The following is a 25,593-nucleotide window of genomic DNA, read 5'->3' as shown; positions in this document are numbered from 1 at the left end:
AGACCTGCATAGCTACATTTCTGATAATGGACTAGAAAGCTTACATTTATAGGCCTAATTATATGCAACTGAAATAACTCAGTCATTTGTACTCTTACTTTATAATAGGCGTAGATTTCTGCACTGGCCTTAACTCAGCTGCTGTTCCTTCCACAGCTGGAGTGTTCTTAATTCTTCTGATTTTATCTGAAGTATGTACTTACACTTTATGGATTTATTTTCCTGTTTTGCCCCCCTCTTAGCAGCCTCGTATCCAACACTTGTCATATAGCATATACACAACCTTCACATAAACAGAAAGCCTAGAATACTCTCACTGCAGAGCTTCAAATTATGAGGAAGTCTCAGTGGTGAGAAAACACATTAAAAATTACTGCCCTCTTTGTTTTTATTTTTTCAGTTTTATTACTGATAGTCCAAAATCTGCCAAGCTGCCAAAGTTACTGGTAGCCCAGTAAGTTATGCGCACTAATTTGAACACAAGAACTATTACAAATAAGGAAGCACTTCCATTATTGTTTGATCATCAAAACCTTTTAGAATTCTTATTTTATTAAAATATCCAATCAGAACTGATGAATAAACAAATATGATGAAGAATGAACTGCATTTATAACAGTGGAAAACTTGCAATAATGTAATTTGTGGACAGGTTACTTTTTTCTATTTGTATACACAATCAAGCTTTTAAAGTAATTTTCCAATACTACAGGGACCTGAAATGATAAAATTATTATTATTTTATTATTATTATTATTACTTTAAAGTATTTCTATATGGAATAACAAATACACTTTAAAATATATTTTAGAAGGACTAAAAGACAAAAATGCTGACTTATGTCTGTATTTTCTGCATTAACTTAAATACCACAACAAAAATGAAACTTTGGAAATTTTCTATTTTCCTGTATATCTGTAAGAGAAAACTGCTTTAAATAGTTTTTCACATGTTTTCAGAGCTTTGGTCATGCTTCACAGTTAAGTATTAACATACCTTAACTGTAGGACACAGAAGCTGCCCTAATATCTCGGGATGAAAGTCACAAAATACAGAAAGATATTATTTAATTTGATAATGCAATCATTAACTTTCTTTTGAATTTTTGAGCAAACCCTATAGGTGGTGCTCTAACACCATGATAATTTGGAACACAGCTCCTGTGTAAGTGATCTTTTGATACTTAACATTTGTTCAGGCAATAAATGTAAGGACTTGAAAGAAAAGCTGGTTATTCAGTTGCTAAAGTAAAATAGCAATTTTAACAAAACCCAAAAAACATACAGAACAAAAACATGCAAAAAAGTAGAAGAATGTGTAAGACATTTTGTACCAAGCTTGCAAATGCTGGCAACAAATCCATATACTACTTGGTTACTACTGAAATAGTCCCCAACTTCAAAAAAGTTGCCCAGAGGTAAAATTTACACTACAACATACACATGCCATCAGATATTTCCAAACTGACAGACAAAATTTTGTAACTGAGAACCTCCAAAGAAGCCATTAAGTTTACCTGACAAAAGAAACTTTTCACTAAAATACATTAGAAAAAATCCATTCAACATGGGCTCATTCAGTTTTACAGAGTTCAACTCCAAAAACATTAACATGCTAAACCCTACAGCAGTACAAACAGTAATGTATTTGTACACAAGTCTGAATAGAAGAAATTCCACATGAAAATCCTGTATAACCAAGGTAGAACTTTCAGAGCACATGAAAGCTTCCAGTTTTTACTCAAACTCAGGATTTTTTTTATCCTTTGCAGAACCAACCTTATCCCTGTAATTTCTACATGCTTTTATTAAGAAGTCTTTTTCTCTGTTTCCAGTAAAGCTCACACTAGAGCTGAGAGCAAAAGATGATCATTTATTTGCAAGAGCATCCAACATGGGGAGAGAGAAGCAGACTATGGAGGGCACAAGGAAGCAAGAATGACCACAGGCACAATAATACAGGGTGAACAAAACTGTACTAATGCTGTAGAGGAGAAAACACCAAAGAAAGTATTCATGTGACAAAGCAGGGTTCAAAAAAAAGGGAATGGACTTGAAAAGCAAATTGCAGCTTTCTTAACTTCAAGTTGGCTAGACAAGCTAAACGCATCTGCATACTTGATATATATTCATGCACTAAAAATATATTACTTATTAGTCAGGGGACAACAGAAATCTGTTTGCTTAAAAGGTGTATAAAGGTCAAGATAACTGCGCAGAAGCTGCACTTCAGAAGTGCAGTCTTTTTGAGAGAGAATAATTTCTCAGATAAATTTTTAAAATCAAGGATAGCCTTTTGAAATAGAACAGCTTTAAAGGGAATATACTTTGTAAAGACAATAGCAAGCCTTTAAAAACAGTTCCTGACCCTCTGCCTAACAAGGATGTTTCTCCTACACCATAATAGTCTATAATGCAACATACATTTTATTCACATATTTGTAAACATGCAGAATGTAAGCAACACCACAAAGGATATGGGATTAAAAAAATCCAACTGGCAGTATGTGAAACAAAAATGCATCAATAGAGGCAAACATTCTTACTTCAAGCTGAGGAAAACTTGACTTTTAATCTCAATTGCTAGCAGCCCTACTAGCTTTTGTCATACAGATCAGCTGTGTTTAGGACAACTTAAAACTACAGGTAAACTGATTACATTTAGTATAATTTATTTAAAGTATTAAAAATACATAAGAGAACAGCAGAATAAAAATTAGACGAGTCAGGATAAAAGGAAATGAGTCTGCAATCAAGGCAGAAGCACAAAAGAAATTGAGAATGCTGCATTGTAGAGAAGCAAAGACACCCAGTGATGCATGCCCAAGATGTTTTCACATCTCCTGCTGGTGGCTGTAATATTTGGAGGGGAGAACCAACTCCTCCTGTACAACCATTTCTACGTGAATTGTGTCTGCTTACATTCCCGTCAATGCCCTAGTATTCTTCGGCACAATTCTACTCATCCATCTCCTACCTGTTTCAAACTCTTTCCTTTGATAACCTTTATTCTATTAAAAATCTATTTGCAATCTGTTTGTTACTCTGATATAACAGTTCAGTAAACTGCAATACTGCAATTAGGACTGAGGATGTTTCATATATTACAGTATAAAATAATGGTCAAAAGAGCTTGCACGTAATTTTCTGGTGTATATGGATTTTCCTGTAGACTTTTTAAAAACAGACAAAACAATTTTTCTTATTTCTTCCTGAAATTTGTTTGCCATCCCAAATTACAGAACATTATTGTAAACTACAGGATGTTGACTGGCAAACCGAAGGGAGCCAATTCAAAGTTTACTGTACCAAATTCAACTAGCAAGTTATAATAAGAAAATAATTAAGAAACCTATGCAAAAATTCTGTAGCAAGATCTTGAGAAGTAAAGTACCTGTAGTAAGAGTGAACAACATGTCAAGGAAAAAAGTCACTTCAGAAAAGCAGGGAGAGGGAGATTAGGGATTTATCTTCACAGTAATGCCAGGAGATTAGTTGAAAAGATAAAAGAATTAGCTTTCAATGTGAACCACAGGATGATAAGGTATGCATTATATTGGACATGGTAAGGACATGAATGCAGCTGGATAAATGATCTGAAGGTGTTTAAAACAGCTTAGAGTAAAAAGAGAATAATGTTGTGATAAAGTCTAAACCGTGAACAGAGAGGATAATTATTGCATTGTATCTCTCAGGAGCCACTGAAAGTCTTATGTGGAGAACTATAGGGGAAGAAGGCATGGGAATCATTGCCTCCAGGTCAAGCCAAAAGGCTTTTATTTAAAATGCCCTTTGCTCTGCAATACAGAGGCATATGCAGTAAAAATAAGTAATTTTTTATATATATATATATATATATATGTGAGGGATTGGGCAGATGGGGAGTTGGTTTTGCAATCATGACAATTATGGCTCGACATACCTCAAAGACAGACATGAAAATATTTCTGAATTCTTTAGATTTTAAAGGCATAAACACTTCCTCTGTAGTGATAGCTTATATGCAAAGAGACAACATTCCACTAATTGCTGCCGGCAGAAAAAGCATGCTCATATATTAGAGGGGTACCTGTAACTTGGCAATATAGTATCCAGTAGAAGCATAAATACTGAAGGCCACAGAGGTCTGTGCTATTAAAATGTAATTTATTAAGGTAGGTCTCGTTGTCTTACAGCAGCAGCATGACAGGAAATCTACCATCAAGACAAAAATTTCATTTTAAATCCCATCTCTGTACAACTGTCCAAGACAATTGCTTGCTTGGTTTCAACACCAAATGAAAGCTGGATTTAGAAAGATTAAAAGCCAGATGTCTTTTGTTCTATTTTACAGAAACTCTATTTAAAATTGTTCTGCTAAATATAAAGTTGTCCAGGTATGCTTGATTAAACATATAACCTGGAAGTTAGAAAATATGTTTGGGAGACCCAATTTATTTAAAAGGAACTAAAAAAAAATTTTATTAATCACCATCTTTTATACTTGGGCTATGCACTTAAAATTTAAGATATACATACAAAGAGCAGTAAGGAAAATGCTACTGGGTCAGTCTATATGCTTTCTTTAGGTTGCCCTTAACAGATTACCCCTTCCCCATTACCTCAAAATTCCCCAGTGAAGAAGTTGCACTTTGTATTAAGAACAAAACTTAGAAGTACAGTACTTTTCCCATCTGGAAAGCTATTTAAAAACACAAGAACATCAGAGATACCTTTTTTGTTTTGGATTTTTGTTGTCGTTATTATTATTTATTTCTAAATGGATCTTTCTTCTCAATAGTTAAAGTTCTATCTACCAGCTGCTGTTATCTTGTGGACAAAGTACGTTGTGTTCTGCTCTTCTTGGCACTGCCTATTCAAGCATACTGGCCAAAGTACTGGAAGCAGAGTCAAAAATTCCATTCACCTCTTGCCCAGCAGATGCTTTTCTGCCTGTATTGTGACTTGTGACACAACCACTGCAGTCAACAAAGGTGTAGGGGTTGTTAAAACATACTCTGAAAGCTGCATAGCGTCTCTCAACCATTCCAATTCCAGCAGTAATTGCTCCAAGAGGGGCAAGTAGCTATGTAGCTATTTATTATTTACAGTGTGCCACAAATGTAGTACATATGATACTTGGTGCACCAGTACTATTAAAAAGCAACAGCATTCTTAATAACGCAGCACAAGAATGGGTAGGAAAAATCTTCTATAAACAGACTTTTAATAGTTCTTGAGTGGTGAACAATAAAAGGGAAATCGAAAGCAGTAGGTGTAACAGAGACCACCCACTGACCATAAATTTATCCAAAAACTCAACCATACAAGCACAAGTAGCAACGTTATGTTTAAAGCAATACTGCAAGGATGACTACAGAGATATACAAGCTGTTCTCAAAAAGGACAACTTTGCATTTTGACTCTTATTTTAGGAGAAGGAGGTGTGAAAAGCAGTTTGAATTCTAGGGATTAGAGGCAGCTTTCCCAGGGAAAGAACCAGGCTTGTATTCTGCTACCTGCTGAGGAGCCTTTATCTCCCTGTTTGCACATATTCCGGGTATCTGTATGATAAACCACGCCCAGCAGCTGCTGACGGCGCACAGCATCTGAAGAACAAAGACTGCACGCCAATGCCTCAATGGCCACACAGCCCCATCACTAACACACAACAGACCCGGCTGCGGCTGCTGCCCAGAAGAGGCCTAAAACTGACTTATTGGAAGGGAACATAGAAACCTTTCAGCAGTGTGTGCTACTTTCATACCCCCTATGCTCCCAGCATCTCATCACTTTCTCAGTTTCATGAGTTCTAAATTTTTTTTCTTGTATTAAAGAAACTGTGCAGTCAAGTGTACAGTCGTTTCAGTTAAATCTAATCAGGTGAAATGCATAACTCTTGGATTTACGTGATTTGATAGTAGCAGTGTCCAAAATTACATTTCAGTAAATTTCATTTCACAAAAACTTCACTGTGGAAAGAAAATATCAATTCAACTTAAACCAACTTTTCTCTTAGTTCAATGTTTGTATGGAAAAATAATTAAGCAGTCCACTTAGAAAGGCATAATCTGTTCATGAGCATGCAGGTATCAGTTTTATCTTATGAGAATTTTTCCATGTTCCAGTTGCTTCATTCCTTATTACATGCTGCAAAAGGCAGTAATAATTTTTATAGCCAAATATCTCTTCATAAGATACCAGGTGGCTTTCAATATTTACTATTTAAGTCATGCATGAAATTTAAACATTACAAAAAATGACTTACCCGTTGACACTCCTGAAATATGCACATTTTCAGAATGTTCTGCAAGAGCACCATTTCCTAAAATTAAACATAATGAATAAGCTAATTTCCAAGATAAAATTTGTAAAAATTCTTCAGATACCTTTTTACAGAACAGAATGAACAAACCTGAAGTTCTTTTAATTAATATTAAACATGAAAGGTCCTACATAAGTTTTATCATAAATTAAAGAGAAAAACTAGAGAGAAAGTTACCATACAATAAAAAATACCCCCACCCAAGCATTGCTAGTTTACTAGGAACAATTAGATGTACTAGAAAGTTAAGGAACAAGCAGAGACTGATACTGTCAGTTTTGAGAAACTTTATGCATGTCAGATGATAGATATTGTATTTTGCATCAAGTGCTATTTTATTTTCACAAAAGGTCTTTTTCAATGCATCTTCCCCACCTCCTTTTGGAGCAAGATTTGTAAGTAATTGCTATGCAAATAAGACATCCAGGGGCTATACCCATCTATTTCAGTAAAATTGCAGCCTATACCCTTTATCCAGAAAGACAGTTCAGATACAGTAGGGAACCATCTCCCTTCGAGAGTAACTCCCCCCCAGTGTTCATTAAAATGAAGTAGATTTGCAAAGAAGAACAAGACCCATGTGGTCATCAAGAGTAAGAGACCAAAAAAGCTATCCCTCCAAGCACCATACTACTCTGTACTCTCCAAAGCAAAAGAAGTCTGGTAAAGCCAAGATATTTGCTGGCAGGTGGCAGTCCTGGTACAGGATGTGACCCATCAAATTGTATTTGTGTGCATTTCTCTCCTCCTTTATTCATTATCTTTTCGTATAACCTTTCCAACAAATTTTTTAGTAAATTCTTTCAGAAATTTCAGGAGAAAAGAGCGACTTTGATACATAAGCTCCTTTGAACACAGGCAGCGAATCTAAAATGTAAAATACTTCACTAAGCAAAAACCCCACAACCCTTAGTCCTTCAAAGTTTTGTAGTATTTAAGATTTGCCATGTCACACAGATTTTCATGCATGTGATATCAGTTGTTCTACCAGCACTGCAATGTCAGTGTACTATGTCTGGGAACAAGAACCTTAAATATATGAAGAAAACACAAATTCCTTTTATACCAACGTAAAGACTGTTACATGTTGACCAAGAACATAGTATACTTCAGTGCTCCTCTGGTACAGTGATTATGAGTGAGATGTTTAAGAAATGGCTCCCAGGGTTGACACAAAATACAGACAGCTGTAATTTTTAGCTTCTTAGAGACACAATAGAGTTTGGAACCTGATGATCAGAATTTGTAGAAAAACAGTAAGTTTAATTTTTTTATTTTTTAAAACTAAATTCCTTGGCTCTTCAAAGTGGCATGTTTCCCACTCCATTTTCAAAGTACTAATTTCACTGCATATATTTACATACCAAGTTGCTTTGTCTCAGTTAAAAAAATTCCACACTGCAACAATTCTCCTCAATGTTCAAAACACTGAAGTATTTTTAAAACAAATGCTATTTCAAATACTGTGTTAGTGAGCAACTATTTTTCAATTAAATTATTTTCAAAGTAAAATACACATTTAAATTTTAAAAAACTGTTCTCCAAATAATTTCTCCACTTTGCATATCACTGACATGCCAAGGGATGTCTCAACTCTAATTTTGTGTGTACAGTAACACTTAGCTCTCAATTTACAAAATAAACATCTTTGCTGGAAAATTATTTTACTGGGAACTAATTCCACAGAAGCATATTTCTGATTGTTTTGTTTTCCATTATTTCCATCAGCATAAAGAAAACACTAACACATTTCAGGACCTCTTGTCTAACCTAAAAATGACTTACTGACATTTCATCTTTCAAGTACACCAGGGATTATTCACCTTTTTACTCGTAAAAAGGGGCATTAGCACATACAGTTATATCTGTAGCTGTTATTGAACACTGAAAATGAACATCGTGACAAAAAAGAAGGAACTCACAAACATCTAGAAATATGAAAAACCCTGAAGTTATTACATTGAAGACAGTCAGTATTTGAGCACATCACTGATGCTGCCAGAATCTGAATTCCTGACAAGCTGCCTGTACATAAAGACCAGTAAAACAGAAAGCCCAGAATACCAATGAAATCAGTTCTGATAAAAATACAATGAAACATGAAAAGACTGGCATAACACTGACATGATGGAAAACAAAACAAAGTATATATATATCAAAGACTGACAAAAACTATAAATCAGTAATAATGAGAAGCATACTAAAATGGGAACTTGCATCAAAATCCCGTATGTGTTGACTCAGAATTAATGGGTTAAGAAAACTTAAATCTCCCGAATGTTCAAAGGAAGAATTAATCTTTAATACCTAAAGAGAGAACACTTGAATATTTTCCATCTAAATATGCTTTACAATCGAACAATTAATCTCTTGAGATAAAGGGATGTCATATTTATTGTTACACTAACATCAGTGATTAGTCAGAAGTGGCACTAATGTGTGATGATGAAGCCTAAACTCAGATCCAAGTACTACAGTATCAAAATAAGGTCTTTTTTGTTTTAAATAAACTCCCACTAAACTTTCATTACATTAAAGATGAGGAATCTCTCGATTATTACTTCCTCTTTTATTGAAAACTATCATTGAAACAGTGTGTTCATATGCCATTTAAGTGTAACTAACTGCTGACAGCTTTATGAAATTTTTAGGCAATGATCCTTATATGATCTCAACAAATAATCACATGGGTCCTTTTAAAGTTAGCCTTCTAGAAGACCAATATATCAGGTAACAGATCAGTAACTTCCATTAAGATACAGGAACATAATTATCTTTGAAATTCCTGCTAATGTATTTAACATAGCAGAATATGAAAATGTAAAATAAAATTTCTTAGGTCACCAGTAAGTTTTTGCATTTCTTTATGTCCTAAAGAAGTATTTGCTATTTATGCCCATTTCAACCTGAAGTTTTAAAGTCAAACAGGTGTCACGTAACAAAACTCAGCACTAGGTTGGTCCATATCAGTTATAGGAGTCTTGACAGCCCAACACTGGAAACTACACACCAAAAAGATTCTGCCTTCTGTGCTACCTGTGAAAAACTAGGATTGTTTTTTTTAAATCAACATCTTCCATCACTTGTGTAACCAGGACTATACCCACCTTCTTCATACCCTTTCATAAACAGTAGAAATACAAAACAGAAATATATGCCAACTTTAGCCCTGCAGCTTAAGATATGGTCAGCAACTGCACGTAAGTTAAAAACTTCAAATGGACAAGGATCAAGATAAAATCAAGCATTTAATATGCTTTTTCTAAACAAAACAAAATAAATTCATGAACAGAATATGAAATTTTAAACTACTGGTAGCCTATAGATTAAGCAAAAGTATGGAAAGTGCTTTTAATGGCTTTCTACTGAGGTGCACATGAGTTTGTTGCTGCCATTCATGGTAATATCTCTAAAGACTGCCTGACTGCAATACAAAAAACCATACCCAACTTGTCACTAAATGAGTTGGACTCTTGACAGAATGTTTTACAGCATGAAAGAACCTCCAACATTTGTGATGCCTTCTTGTCTTCAACAAATTTTAAAATCTCCCAAATGTTTAAAGGAAGAATGGTTATGTTCAAAGTTGTTCACCCATTCTTACAGATGTATCCATAAAATCTTATTTTACTTTCACAGCACAAAGCCAGACCTTTTGACCTCTACCACTTTCTTCTGTTCCACTCAAATCCTCTGGGCTGCAATGCCACCTCATCTAAGGAGTAGACAGAGACAGACGAGTAGTTCCACAGACAGGTGAATTAATTCCTTTTGATTCATGTCTCACAGCTGACTGACCACAAAAGCAAGATCGCACTAGGTCTGCCTTCAGGTTTTCCAGCAGTTGGGGAATTTCTCCCCTACAAATCCATACAAAACTATGGCAAACATCTCATACCTCACCCAGAAAATACTGACACTTTCAAAACATCAGTTCCCAATATCCTGGTCCAAGATTCCTACATGTAATCTAGAGAGGTGAACAGAACTATGCAGAAGATAACGCCCATAGCCTTGGAAGGTATTTCACTCACTGACTACTTCTGAGTTTCATCATTGGTAGAAGATTAAATACAGACCAGAGGACTGGGCTGACAACAAAGAAAATGTGGCAGCAGCAAACACTTCAACTAAAGAGCAAAGGAAAAAGAACACTTTCACACTAGAAAAACATGACATGTTTGGAAAAATCACCTGCCAAGTTCTATTTACTTGAAACCCAGATAGTAGCAGTGATGCTGAGCCTCACTCTGGAGGCTAACCACAATGCAGCAGCCTTCATTTTAGGATGTTACACCCCTACACCCATCTTTCCCCATAGCCTGTGCAGCACAGCTCTCTCAAAATGGGATGAGCATCATACTCTAAGGATTATGTGCATATAACTTCAGAGCATAAAACTAAGCCAATGGTCCTGATATGAGCTACTCCTTTGATTTTTACCCAAATTCATGCATTTACAAAAAGCAGAACCAAACAGACCTTCACTTACCTCCCTATAATTAAGTGCTCCTTAGCCAAAATATTCAGATTAAACAAGACAACCTTCTGCTCTCCAGATATATAAACACACACACACACACACACACACACACACACACACACACACACATATATATATATATATATGAACTTGAAGGCTTTGGACAAAGAACAAGTTTACCTAAATGCTGATATATTTGAGACAGCAAATAATGACTCTTAAATGAAGCAGTTTTGATTTTAAATTGACTAAAATTAGTCATACTAATATAATACACTGAAATAATAAATAGTGCAAAAGCACACACAAAGATCTGGTACATGCAACTTTGTCCACTGTGATTGTAAAATCAAACCCTGTAACTTCAGTTTGAAACAACATCATGTATCTTGAGACTGAATTACATCCAGATGGTGTTTTACAGAAAAATTAATTGTTGAAATGAAAAAAATGCAAAGGAAAAAAAAAATCATAGTAGCAAAGGCTATTTAAGTCACCTTTATTTCTGCTGTTACACTAAGTAGTTACTGTCCACAAAGAAAAATCACATACACCTATCTCTGTTGAAGCTAAATTCTTCTGTATCAAGATTAAGCCTGTGCCATTATCCTCAACAGCCAAATTACAACCCCCTAAAAACAGAACTGTATAAATTGAAGAAGTGCTGTAACTGAACAGCTGTGAAGAGAGAGCTTTTTCTAAACTACCTTGAGTTAAAAGGTACATAACATAGTGCATAATGAATGCTACATAAGCAGACTGGACAGGGTATTTTTCTTGAATCACAATCACCAAGGGCAAGAGATCAACAACAGTTCCTGTATATTATGTGTTTCTAAACACCCTTTATCATGATACGTGTTCAACTTGCTTTACTTTGGACAATGTATTTCATGACCAAACATCCTTTCTTCATCCTACTCCCAAAATTCCTTTCCACCCTGTATCTTACAAAGCTGCCTCTTGTCCTGAAGTTACCTTGCATTATTCTTCACTAAGTTTTGCTTCTAATTAACCAAAATAAAGGTACTATATGCTTTCAAGAATACACTGGTGCTGCCTTCCGTATCGCCTCACTAAAAAACCACTTAGCAATAGTACTTTGACTACTGAGTACAAAAAATAAAAAAAAACCTTCTTCATCTACAGAGACAGGAGCTGGAAAATCCATGATGCCTTCTTGGAATGACCCTTTTTTGATAGCATATTTTGTGACAGTCCCAGCCAGTGGCCCACTTCCTGCAAACACCTAAGTACAGCTGAGCAGAAACAAGCTTCCATTGAAGATGCCATGTGTCCTGCTGAACTACAGTCAGGCTCCTCTGCCAAGCCTGTGGGAGAAAAGTGGCAAAGGCCACTGCCTGCCTACCACACCTATGGTTAGCCCATGGTTATGATGCTACAGCTCAGAGCAGGCCATGTGGGAGACCAACAGAAAAACAAGTACTACTACTCTTCTTCAGAGAAACTGGATGATCTATAAAGGCTCCTTCCAACACAAACCATTCTATGATAAAGCCTTAGTTCAGTATGTAACCCAAAATACCTTATTGAATCACTTACTTGTGGGCCACCTGCATTTAATGAGCCAAAAAAAAATTAGTCAGGAGCATTCTCAGTCTTTTGACTGATCATTTACAACCTCATCTCTTGAACACTTTCCTTATATTTGCTAAACTAATGTGCATTTAGAATAAAATACCTCAGCTGCAGCAGTTTAAAGTTGTATCCACAGCCAAGAGCTACACATACATAGGTATATGGCCATACTGCTGCCAAGCTCTCCTGCACTGCAGAAGGATCAGCATTCAGTATACTGAAAGCATCAAATGAAAAAAATACTTTCTGTAATCTTAGATGGACATGAGCATGCAAAAAGGACTACATGTGTTTTCCCCTCATTTATAACTCAGAGTCTCTAAAATTAAGGTTTCTCCTGTAGTTTCTTTTCTATCTGTGCACCATGTGTTTTCCAACCACTGCTAAATCAAACTACATAAATTCAAATTTTCTCCTCCTAAGAAGACAGGAAGAGCTGCATGTGCGCTTCAATTTACATGAGTGAAGGAACTGAAAGTGAAGCAAACAGTGGAGCAAAAGGAAAAAAAATAAGAGCAGTCTAATAGTTTGAAACTTATCCCCCAAGAACAGTCTGTGAAATAGGGAGCTATTGCTACCAGGAATGCTTCAAACTAAGGTGGAGCACAGCTCAGAACATACAGTCCACTGAAGTCAGGCAACTATTTGTAATAGCTCCATATCCAGTAAAAAAGCAAAGTAGCAGTATCATTCCCAAATTTCTACAATATCAGTCCCAGCTTTCACAGGTACCACCATTTTACTATTTTCTGCCTTCTGACAGTTTAGTTTGAAATTACTACATCCCTTCTATAGAGAGATGCATGAAATGAAATTAGTTTGTGCACCAGTATGTATTTGGATCAAATTCTTGGAATACGATTCACAGATCACAGTTATCTTGTACTTTCCTGTCTTCACTGACTTTTTTTCATAGTGTATTGCACTTTGACCACTAGCTTTTGTCCTACACCCAGCTGCTCCTTACTTCCTTGACAAAGGGCAAAATGCAACTGATGACAGAAGGCAATTTAAAAAGCATCATGAGAAGGGATGATACTGACTTTTAGGAATTAACTAATCAATAATCTCCAGTGTAGCTAAAGAATCTCCAGAAGAGTTATTGACAAATTTTATATTATTTCTTTTTCAATCAACAGTTTGGCATTAACTATTTAGGTTTACTTTTTTCCCCCTTATTTACTTAGGGTTAAGTACTGGAGTCATCATAATTTCAGGTGATCATTTGTAAATCACATTTCAAATGCACAGCAAGATGCAAAGTATCCTTTATGTGAGGGATGGATTAAACAACCATTTATTTTAATATAAAATTACACATGCAATACACAGAAACACTGCCACAGAGGCATCAGTCAGGATTTTCTACTGAAGGCATGCAGAGCAACAGTGATAACCTTTACTGCAAGTTCCAGTAACAGAAGAAGACCTCCTACAAAGAGGATACACTTAATATATCTAAAATTTCAAAGAGTGAAAACCAATGTTCAGACAAAATGAGAAAGTGTTGTATATGCAAATCTATAGTGACATAGTTAATTTCTTTAATTAAGAATAAAAATGACTAACAGATGAAACTATACTGAAATAGTGGCTTATTTAAATGTTTAACGATTCACAATCCAGAACCACATAAAATTTCACTGTAAAAGCAGCTAAAGCACAGAATTTGCTTACAATACTCAATGATATTATTTTATGTGGCACCATTTTCATTTTAGACCAACTGTGATGTAACTTTATTCAGTAAACTAAGACAAAACCTAAAGAATCAATTCTGCAATGGAATAATTTTATGTAGGTTTTAGATTTTTTTTTTTTTTACCTTTTACAACAACCTGTTTCTACTATTTCGTGCTTAGACAATTGTTCTTGGGTATTAAATAAGGCGAATGGTGCTGCTGAAAGTCTGCACTGTATACTCAAAACTTGTCTAACATTGTCTTCTATTAATCACTCCCTCACATTGCCCTCTCCTTCTCTCAGAGGAACTTTGTGTACAACATGTAGTTGCATGACACTTTTAAAAAACAGGTCTTTTTTATTCACCAAGAAATGAATAATTTCTTGGTGAATAAAACAGTCATGAAGCTTCCAAATCCACATTTGCTCTAAAAAGCCTAAGCTCAAAAGATAATCAGCACTTGAATGAACATCACCTCTACCTTAATTGCCATAAGTAGGGCCACAAAGGTGATTAGAGGGCCGGAGCACCTCTCCTATGAGGAAAGGCTGAGAACTGTGGTTATTCAGCTGTGGTTATTCCACTGCCTAAAGGGGACCTATAGGAGAGCTGAAGAAGGCCTGTGACAGGACAAGGGGTAATGACTACACCGAAAGAGAGCAGGCTTAGTTTGGATACCAGGAAGAAATTCTTTGCTGTGAAGCTGGTGAAGAACAGAGCAATTTTCTCCCCATAAAAATGCCCCATCCCTGGAAGTGTTCAGGGTCATGTTGGATGGGGCTTAGAGCAACGTGGTCTAGTGGAAAGTCCCCTGCCTACAGCAGGTGAAATAGATGGTCCTTTAATAGCACAGGCCATTCTATGATGATATTTTATAATTTGTAACACTGAATTAAAAATCTCCAAAGACAAATGTCCTACTACTTTTAGGTTTTTTAGCACTCCTAAAAAAAGTCTGCATTTTTTCTTCAAAAAATGAGTATTACAATCCATACTCTAAAAGTCTAAGTTTGCTACATCAGTAAATGCTTTGAATTTACAAATTACAAGTCTATTAATTTCTCTACCAAAACACAATACATCCTTAATTCCCGATAGCTTTATGGTGTGAACATGGGATTTGTCTACATTAGTATTTTGTTTCAGGTAAGGGACATATTTCTGAATCTCCTGATCTGCTCCACTTCCTGTGCTTTCATGCACATTACGCTGGGGCCTTGGAACCAGCAAACTGGATTTCTTTTAGAGGATGTGCTCCACCTTGTAATGGATACTGAGTTTTCTGGGCCACACTAGACCAAGTCCAAGAAAAACCCATAGAAAGATATATAGCACAAACTTATGTCTTCAGCATAACTTGTTTTGCTCCATGAATCCCCTCTTGCCGGGCTGTGGGATTGTGGGATGTAGCAACACACACCCCAAGCATGTCCCCGACTGCCCACAGCTCCAGTGCTGCCAGGGAGGCTCCACCTCAATTTCAGGAATAAGCTCAGCCTCCGCAACCATTCAGTGTAAACCACACAAGTTCTCATTCTGGATTCACTAGGCACTGCATACATTATTCACTAATATTATACCAGTTGTGAATGCTATTGCAACACATAAGAAATTGTATAAAATTACCTATCATCTGAGATATTAGCATAATACAAATTTCACATACATGTTGCCAGCCAGATGATGCTTGAGTCTTAAAACAGAGCCCACAGCACCATTAGAAAACATCAAGCAAATGTTTGGAAGATGCTGCAGTCTACAAATGATTCACATTCTTGTGCCTAAGTGTGGTTTCCCAGTCACTTTCCACTCTTCTTTGTATTTTGAGTCTTCTGCCATTAAAATACATAATTTTAAAGCAGCAGCTAAGCACTAATTTGACTAAAGGATTTTTGTGTGAAAGTTTCGGAACAAAAAAACCCAAAAAAACCCGTTAAGGCTTCTCAGTTATTGTTTTAAAAGGCAGGGACAGAAAAGAACCTGACATTATTTTTTATTCTCAGTCAAAAATTCCACAAACTATTTATAGACAGCTCTAATATACTTGGCAGCAAGCAGTGGAAATTGGAAATCTAGCAGAGACACTGGCTCAGCTTCAACAAGATTCCTGATTTAAAGTACATAAGTAGTTCTATTCATGTCACACCCTACCCTACTTCTGCCCTGCCAGGTATAAAGGAGGTTACCTGACTGACCACTGTCTGAAGGTTGAACATGTTCTCAGGTACATCTAACTCAGCACTTTGCATTAGACAAGAGTAAAAAAAACCACAGATTACTAAACCAAAATCAAAAAATCCAAACAGTGAATTCAGTCACCTAAATTACAACTAAATATCAACAAAAAAGATTGAGGAAATCAGAGGAAAAGGGAATAGATCAAAACTAGTAGGGGAAGCAAGAGAGACCACACTGCCTACCCATCCTTACATGAGCTATGTCCATTATGAGGCTTAGAAGCCTATTCTTAACTGATTAGACCTATCAGTAATTTGAATCTAACACTTTGCCCTCCTATTTGGAAACTTTCACTGCTATATTACTTAAAAAACTAGAAAAACCCCAAGTTCCTAGCTATTTAAAACAGCTATTTAGGTATTTTATGAAGGAACTGCTTAGCCCATTTGTACATGTTCAATGGCTATAACTATCCTTTTCTAAAACCTCATTTCAGAATTTAAACTACGTCACATTTGAGAAGTGCCAGACTAGGGGAAAATTTTGATGTGTGGGCTGCACGGTGCTTATACAGTAGAGGGAAGAGCAATGCAAATTTGATTCATACTCTTCACATGTTTTGTACTTTTACCTACTGGTTTCTTTAAATTACGTTTGCAGTAAAAAAAATTGGTTTTGTTTTTTCATCATGCTAAACTATTTCTCATCTTAATTCTTTGTAAGTACAGGAACAAATGTTAGCACACAACAATCTATGTAGAGCTGGTGTATTGTATTTTAAAAAATTAAAGTCAAAACCCTATAACCATATACAAACAAAAAGATTTCACTACTCTGTCACAAGTTAGATGGTAACAGCAGGACTTCATCAGGTCATATATTCTTAAAATATAATACTGCTGGTTATTTTCTTTTCCTCTCACAATTTGGGCCTGTGCTATCCTGAAAAAATGCTAACAGAAGAAATTAACTCATTATTCATAAATAATAACTGCAACCATCAAAACTTGTAAGGTTGAAGAAATGAAAATATAATCTGCTATTACTCCATGAATCTCTACCAGGAACCCATAAAACATCCGAGCTTCTTGTTCCAGACTACAGTGTGACTCATATTTACAAGTAATTTTTTTTCCAAAAGAGACTGAAATGTAGGAGTACTTGAAATAGGAGGGTGGGGGAGAATCACAAGGGTTTTTGAAAAGAAGGAAAACACTGCTCTACTGCTGCACATTTATTAGTGAGCCTACACGTCATGTGACAAAAAAAAAGAAAAGGCCTAAGATACATCTAGAGTATAATAGTTTCAATATCCAGAATTTGATTAATAAAATAAAGTTACAACATCTATTTATTTCAAGCCTTAATTCAGCAGAAGGTCTAAGATGTCACAATCCAGACAGAGATCAAGGAGAAAATTTCATGGTTCTGATTGAAGCAAAAATAGGGGATTGAGAAATCAAACCTTAATTTCCAGATCTGCTATATTCTTTTTGGAACATTGGCCTGAGCAAACCAGGGAATACTGGAATCAGTGCTATAGTGCTGCTGAGCTTCAACTCCACCTTCATGACAGTAACAATAAGTTAGAATTAACTGCAACACATCCCAGCTGAATTCACTGTAGTGACATAAGTGACTTGAAAGCAAGCAGTTTACTGGGAAGGGCAATGAAGCAACAGTATATTTACAGCACATTTTGCACATATATTAAATATAAAAATCATAAAAACACTGCATGTTTATTGCACCTAAGAAAAATATCTTCATTTTAAAGATAAAACTGTTTTCTTTCCTTTTTGCTATTCATTACTAGAAATAGAACTTTGATTTTGACAACTCTTTATACATTTTAATGTGCTTTGTTTTCTTACTGATAGAATTAAAAAGCACTGTAAAGTTCCCAAGAAAACTTGTTTCCTTTAATGTATGAAAAAAGTTCACAGAAATTACAGACCTTGCAAAGACTTGTGCAGACTTGTTTATGCATAGTCTGGTAACTGGAGTTTTTAGACCCCACGCACCTATTCACACTGAAACTAAACTTAAACCAAATGTCACGCTGTCTGCCCAGCTACCTTCCAGTAACACAAGACATACTCTTGGTCTCTTGTTAATGCTTCACTGAACTAATTAAAGTGTAGAAGTAACCTTGCATGGTGTAACCCTGCACCCATTGGGCCCCCAGTGTGAAAAAGAACCACCAAAGGGGGAAAGAGCTCCTAACGCAATGCACCTTTGTTGACTGTCCCATCAACATCTGTGAAACAATGCTTTTTGTTAATCGCATGCAAAAACCTTGTGCAAAATTAATTTCATTATTTATTACAAGCTATTTGATCTACTCTAGTTACAGCAGACAGAAGTGGAGATGTCACTGAGTTTAAAGGCAACCACACCACGTAGGAGCTTCTGTTCTTGCTACTGAAAAGACATTGAATTGACACAGTTCTTGCTCTAACAATATCAGCTGGAAAATTTCAATTGCTAAAATAGGAAAGGCTATTAATTAGCTACACTAACTTTCCAGAGTTGTCTAAACAATGCTGCTTATTAAATATCCTCAGGACTTAGGAAGAATAAGAGATGAACTTGCTGTAACTTGCTGGTCATAACATCCTGCATTCCTCAAAACATACTGTGAATCGCAACAAGTAAAAAACGACAAGACATTAATAGAAGATAGATGGCCTGCAAGACATGATTTCACCCAGATTAGTAGCTTCTTTAAATAGGAATTAGATCTTGAAATTGCTAAAGCATACTCCTAACATTGTGTGCACATACTTGAATGGGTACACTCAGCACCTATGAAAGAATTCTGTGCATGGCAACCTTGATATTTTTAGATTCTTTTGTTCAAATAGACTTGATTCATCAAAGCAAACATGATAAGGGAAATGGCCAATAAAACTTATAATTTAGTAAAAATTGTTTTGTCTCCAGTGTTTTATGCAAGATCTATATTCTTGTTTGAGAAAACTCCACTACAGCTACTGCATTGATTCAAGTCATTGATTCCAAACAGGAAAGTCCCGAGGGCCTCATGGATAATTTCTAAAAAGTCTAGAAGCTGTCTATATGTATTCAAAATTTTTTAAAACCAATAGAAAAATAGGTGCCTATTACTAACATCTGAATTCTCTCCCTCTCCTTGAAAAGATATTTTCCTTTTTTCCTCCTTCCCTTCCACACTATTGCTATAAATTCTGTGATTCCTGTCCTGCAAGAATAATGCTGGTGCTGTACCTCACACATGAGCATGAGTACACCTGTTTTATTTCAAACACCACAGAGTATCTTAGAAATAAATTTTCAAAATAAATTTGTGATAAATTTGGAGTCTTCTTTACTTGGTTCATGATACAGCAACAAAACAGTGCATGGCTATTTTTCCTGTAACAGTGCAAATAAGCTTTTCTCATTATTATAGCTTTATTGTGTCAGGAACTGTACAAACTAGAAAAACAACTCTTGCTCCACCGAACTCATTGCTTTGTAAAAATTGGAAATCTCAGCCTACTATGTTCCAAAATATAATCAAATGGCAGTGCTTTACAGGAAGCACAGCAGAGATAGGTGGGGTTAAAGAAAGCAAATATGATGACTTTGTGCTTCCCATGGACATAACTTCCCAGGTGGTGGGAAGCACAAAGGAAAGAATGACTAGGCTTGAGTAATGTTAAAAGTGATAAAGCTATCAGTACTGAAGAAACACAGAACAACAGGAGAGTAAAACCAAGTGAAACAGAACTGACATACAGCTATCCTGTGCTAACAACTATTTCTTCATTGTGCTTCATCTTCCCTCTCCCCAAGTCACTGAGAAAAAAAGTACAAAATTCTGAGCACCAAAAGGGAAAGGCTCGTCCCTTTCATGAAACATTTGCAAACCCTGAATTACATTGATTGTCCTGGAGGTAGTAACAGAGACAAGACAGATTATGTGAAAACACTTTTAATACAGTAATTGTAAGATAAGGACAGTTAATATTACCACCTCTATATGCACTGGAAACAAGTGCACTTCTGTCAGGCAGAATACTGTTTCTCTTATTGCACAGGACTGTAGGGTACTACAGCCTCTTGCCATGGGGGTTCCCAGTAGTTAGAAAAGATAAACATAACCTTCTATTATCAGGGACTACAAATGAGAGTGTTGGATAGTACTACGACTCCACAATTGCAAAATAAAGAAAAATATAATCCTTTCTGTAGAGCTGGATAAGCATTTGAGTAGATAGACAGTTTAGGCAGCTGCAGTTCAGTAGAGTACAGCACAACCTCAAGACAACCATAGTATACCTAATGCTGATCCAAGAGAACACAGCAAAGTCTGTTTCGAAACACTTAAGTATGTGATTTTCCACTATCAAACTACATACCAGAGACTCGCAAATTACCCCTGAAAAACTATTACTGTGTTAAAGTAGAAACACAATTTGCTATAAGGATTCTGGTTTTGGCTTTTTACATGGCAAGTATTTGTCACAGAAACTTAAGGATCACAATTACTCACAGATGCCATCGTTTACAAATGAAGGCTTGTTTGTACGACCCTAAAGGCTCTTTCTGCGAGAAAGTCTCACATTTTATGGGTCACAAAACCACAAAGTTTAATACATTACAGTAGCTCTAAGCCTTCAAGAATCTTGCATTCTTTTCTGTAACATGAAATTTCAACTCCAGATTTCCTTCTTTAATACGCACAGATACTCCCATCTGTCAACTACATCCATGTAGTCCTGGGCAGCAGAACCATAATTTCTACCAGTGCTTTGCAAAGAACTGGAAACATCTATAAAATTCATGATACATGTTTATCTCAGGGTCAAATTAACTCAAATGTGGTGGTACATTGCACTCTGAACCATCATGTTTTAGACATAATTTCATTGCAATTCAAAAGAGCAAAGAAGTTTCCAGAAGTTAAATAGCTCAAATAGGTGTGTTTTACAGAGGTGTGAATTGGCCCACTCCCCTTTTTCGTTCAGTTACCAACTGAACAAAAAACCCTTTGGAGATGAATGACAAAGAAAAAAGCTTCCTCCTTTTACTGAAACACAGCCATACTTGGAACCATACTGTCTCCCTCCATGAGGCTGCACATTTCTAATACTCCTGTTCTCAGGCTCACCCACATGCCTATCCCACCAGCAGAACTAAGAAAGGAGGTTCAAAAAAACTTGCCAGATGAGCACTGGGAAAACCAAAGGGCATCACACTGCAGTGGTCTGAAAAACCTTACCAAACCATCAGTTCCCCAGGGAGGGAAAAGCAGCCAGCCACGAGTAACACACACAAACACATACACACACACACAAACACACAGAGGCATTTGCTCTAGGGCACGCTTCCAACGACAAGAGCACAAATAGGAAGAGAGGTTTAAACACAGTAAGAGGAATGAACACCTTGGAGAAGAGAATGCCATCTAACAGGTATTTCCAAAATCTTTATCACCACACACTCTTACATTCATATTTATAACTACCTTCCAGTATGCTATCCCTACACCTAGTACACCTCATCTCTTTGACACAAGCTCTCCTGATCTATGCTTTTCTTGATCAAAAAACATTCTCACTACTTGTTTACACAAGTCATTAACTTCCTAAGGGTATTTTAAAACAAATATTTCTGCAATCCAGCTTCCTAAAAAGAACTTATTAAAATATATGGGATAATATAAAAAAAAATTTACTCTCTGTGGAAAACTCTGACAAGAATGATTCTAACACCAGATGACTGAATGTCAAGTTGCATAGTAACTGCCCGCTCCTTTGTCCATCCAGTTCACCTCATCCTCCAAGAACCACTTCAGTTGCTTAATTTGAGCATATTCACAGTTACCCAACAATTTAACTATCAATTCAAGCTTCACTTCCTGTGGATCACTCAGTTGCGCACATCTGCACACTCCCCACAACTTCCTAATGCTTTGGACTATTTCTATGTTTGGCAAAAGAGTAAGAGTACCAAAAATCAAGTTAATAAAAATTTAAACATAAACCCCTTACATTTCTATATGTATTCCAACATAGAGGTCTCATTGTAGATTTGTTACGAAGTGTAACAGATTCTACAAAGAATACAGTAATCTATGATAAACAATGTTCTACCTTGGCTTCCAAGAAAATGTATGTGGTCTGAAGGAGCTCTTTAAGAGGCAGCAGCAGATCATCACTAAACCTCTTAAAGCACTCTGCATCCACTCACTTAGTCCATTGTATAGTTCAGCTGTGTTTGCGTTTCTAACGAGCAGATGAGAGGACATCAGTTGTTAGTAACAATTGTAAAACCAGACAAGGATAAGAGCTGGAGTTTTAAATAAAGTAGAACAGACACTGTTCTGAAAGTAACCTATTTCCACTTCCACAACAAAACTCAGCAACTGGGTATTTCCCAGAAGGATGCTGTTGGCATTTAAATCATTTAGGACAACTCTTCATTCTCTGTCTTCCCTCTAAGGGCCAGACTAATCTGCCTACACTGAGAATTGAGAGTTCTCTGCAGAGGAGTTCAGATCATTAAGTCATGCTCCTGTTGCCTCGCATTCCTTTAATAAGCCTTTTCCCACACTGACTCTGCCTTAAATTACACCAAATCCATATCAAGACTCCCCGGTTCACTCAAACAGAATCAGTATAGGATCAGAAATGTGGAGCAACAAACTCTATGCACACACAACCATGAAACAGCTACTTATTTTCTGTGCTTCAGCTTCTACCTTGCTCAACATACTTTACAGGAATACTGTCGGTATTACTCTATCTTAATAATTAAACCTTATTTAGATAGTAAAGGGCTTTTAGGAGATTATGCAAAGAATATATTAAAAAAATATATTTACTGAAGGTTTGCTACCAACCATGTCACATCTTGAAGCACAGTGAATTCAGATGCAAGTGAAGTTTATAGCATGCTTTTGGAGTAAGCCTATTTTTGAGAAGAAAGCCCAGTACCAGCAAGTCACCACTAGGTACACACATGCTCCTTTATAGAGAGAGATCATGTGTGAAATTAACAGCCAACTAAGGAAAGAAACAACAGCCATTTTTTGGGACACTCAGATTCAACCTGCATATGACTGGAAAAAAAAAAGGCTTTTTTTTTAAGAAAGGGATGAAAAATGCTTTGGAAAAATAGTTAAGTGAAAAATATATTACTTTCTTACATTAATACCATTTACCAAACTTGACAGGCGGTTGTATTCTTTTGGATGTAGATTCTTTTCAAAGCACATTAAAAGCATTGTTACATTTTTGCAGATTACATCCCTTACAATTTTTTAGTGCTAATTTTGTCTAATGAATAATAATAGTAAGTCACAGTTTAAGGGCATTGGCTTTGCAGTGTGTTGGCTCTTTGAGAAACAAAAAGGGTATCTCTAGAAGAGGTTCAATTCTGGGAAACAAGTATAAAGAAAACCTGGAATATTTCATTGTACCAAGTTTTCCATTCCTCATCTGTTATTGATGGTAGACACAAATACAGCTTTCTAAAATTAGGGAGAATTTTCAAGTTGATAGAGATTACAAAACTGAAGAGTATGGCTTATTTGTGATAAAGCAGATGTTGTGAAGACAGCATACCTGCAAATTCTTACACTGTTTATACTTCACTCTGATTGTTATCCACTTGACTATTTATTCCCTTTTCTTTCTGGATCATCTGAAGAAGTACTCATAGGCTCAGCACTGACATAACATGGCAACTTTTAGATGGAATCTGCCATTATCAGTGTTAGGGCACCAAGACAATGTGATTTCTCAAGACATTTGTGTATTCACTCGAAGTACTTGAGCGGGTTCAGTCCCCAGAAGGTAACTGGTTAGGCTTACTGTGGTTAAAGGCAGCCACATAGATGGCATTTCTGGTGGCCTTTGTCCTCACCACTGTATAGGTGTCACAAATGAGTAGTTTGGGATTTTTGAAATGATTGTGGATCGTGCCACAAGAGGTGATACTTTATTCTGTGTCTAAAAGGTTCTAAGGTTCCAATAGCTGCGGCTTTCCTTCTTAGGAAATGTAGCTGGAAGAGGAGGTTTCAATTCATTAATTCAACTGTAAAATAAAGGGTAAAAAAATACTTTCATTTTACATACATTTCACTCTATTAAAAGCCAACCTGATAACAAAATTCAGCACTTGCTCCTACGGCCTTTTTAAAGAGAGGCACTGAATTTTAAAATAGCAAAAAATGTGACACAGCATGGTGACAAGTACAAGATCAATGTCAGACATAATGCCTACATGTTCAAATTCCTATTTATCTGCCTTTATATAATGAAGTATATTGCTAATTTAAGTACATATCATTCCTGTTTAAGAGCAGATTTCCAGATCTGGGAGAAAAGCGCTCCCAGGACAATGGTGCTCCATAAACTGCAAACCAAACTCTGATTACCTGTCTATAAATGTATCATCCAGACACCTCAAAAATACATCAAAGTACAATGTATTTCAGTACAGCATGAAGGGGTTGCTTAGTAAGAATCTAACATCATGATCCTTATGTTCATAGCAGTAATATATACACCACATTCAAATAAGTTTAAAGCTAAAGTTCAGACCTCCTTGCAATCACAGTAACTCATGTCCCTCAAAAAAATTGTTTGATGTGATCATTTTAGTTGAGCAACACACATGCCTTAGAAACTGTGCATGTTTATTTCAAATTAGGTATTTTGAGCATTTTATTGGCTATCAAATGCGCAGTATGGTCAGTAAGCAAGACCTCAGATTAAAAACTTAAATTCAGCTTTATTTTAGTCATCATTTCCAAAAGCTTTATTTTAATCATACTTTCTGAAAGCTTCTACATTTTTTTTTACATTTTATGCCGAATTCCTTCATGCCCAACACTTTAAACTGCTATCTCAGACTTCAGATAGACCTCCTTTGTTAAGCTGCAAAATATGGATGGTTTCAGAGAAATGGTAAAAGGAAATCAAACACAGACCTATTCACTTAATTCTCACATACATATTCCTGGCTTCCATGCTTTTACTTAACATTTTAAGACTGATATACAGCTGAATATTTCAAGATATTGCAGCACTGCTGCTCCTACTTACCTGCACAGTTAGAAAATAGGATCGCTTATTCCAGGAAAACTCCTCATGGACCCTAAAAGCACCTATATTGGGTTTACATGGCCAGGTTTTGGTAGCAGGGGGGGTTACAGGAGTTGGCTTTCTGCAAGAATCTGCTGGAAGCTTCCCCTGTGTCCAGGAGAGCCAATGCCAGCCAGCTCCAAGACAGATGTTCTGCTGGCCAAGGCTAAGCCCATCAGAAACAGCGGTAAAGCCTCTGGAATAACTTATTCATGAAGAAAAAAAAG

At 36.2% G+C, this 25,593-nt stretch overlaps 1 protein-coding gene across 1 annotated transcript in view; it reads right to left on the bottom strand.

Annotated features, from left to right (window-relative positions):
* The window catches only part of LRP12 (LDL receptor related protein 12), a 48,370-nt gene that overhangs the window by 14,608 nt on the left and 8,169 nt on the right, over window positions 1-25,593 (bottom strand). Inside the window, exon 2 of the mRNA XM_084211004.1 lies at window positions 6,247-6,303. Coding sequence (XP_084067130.1) covers window positions 6,247-6,303 — 57 coding nt within the window. The remainder of the gene's footprint in view (window positions 1-6,246; window positions 6,304-25,593) is intronic.

This window comes from Fringilla coelebs (assembly GCF_963513975.1).
Source record: "Fringilla coelebs genome assembly, chromosome: 1".
Classification (NCBI taxonomy): Eukaryota; Metazoa; Chordata; class Aves; order Passeriformes; family Fringillidae; genus Fringilla; species Fringilla coelebs.
This window is presented reverse-complemented; position numbering and strand designations above follow the sequence as displayed.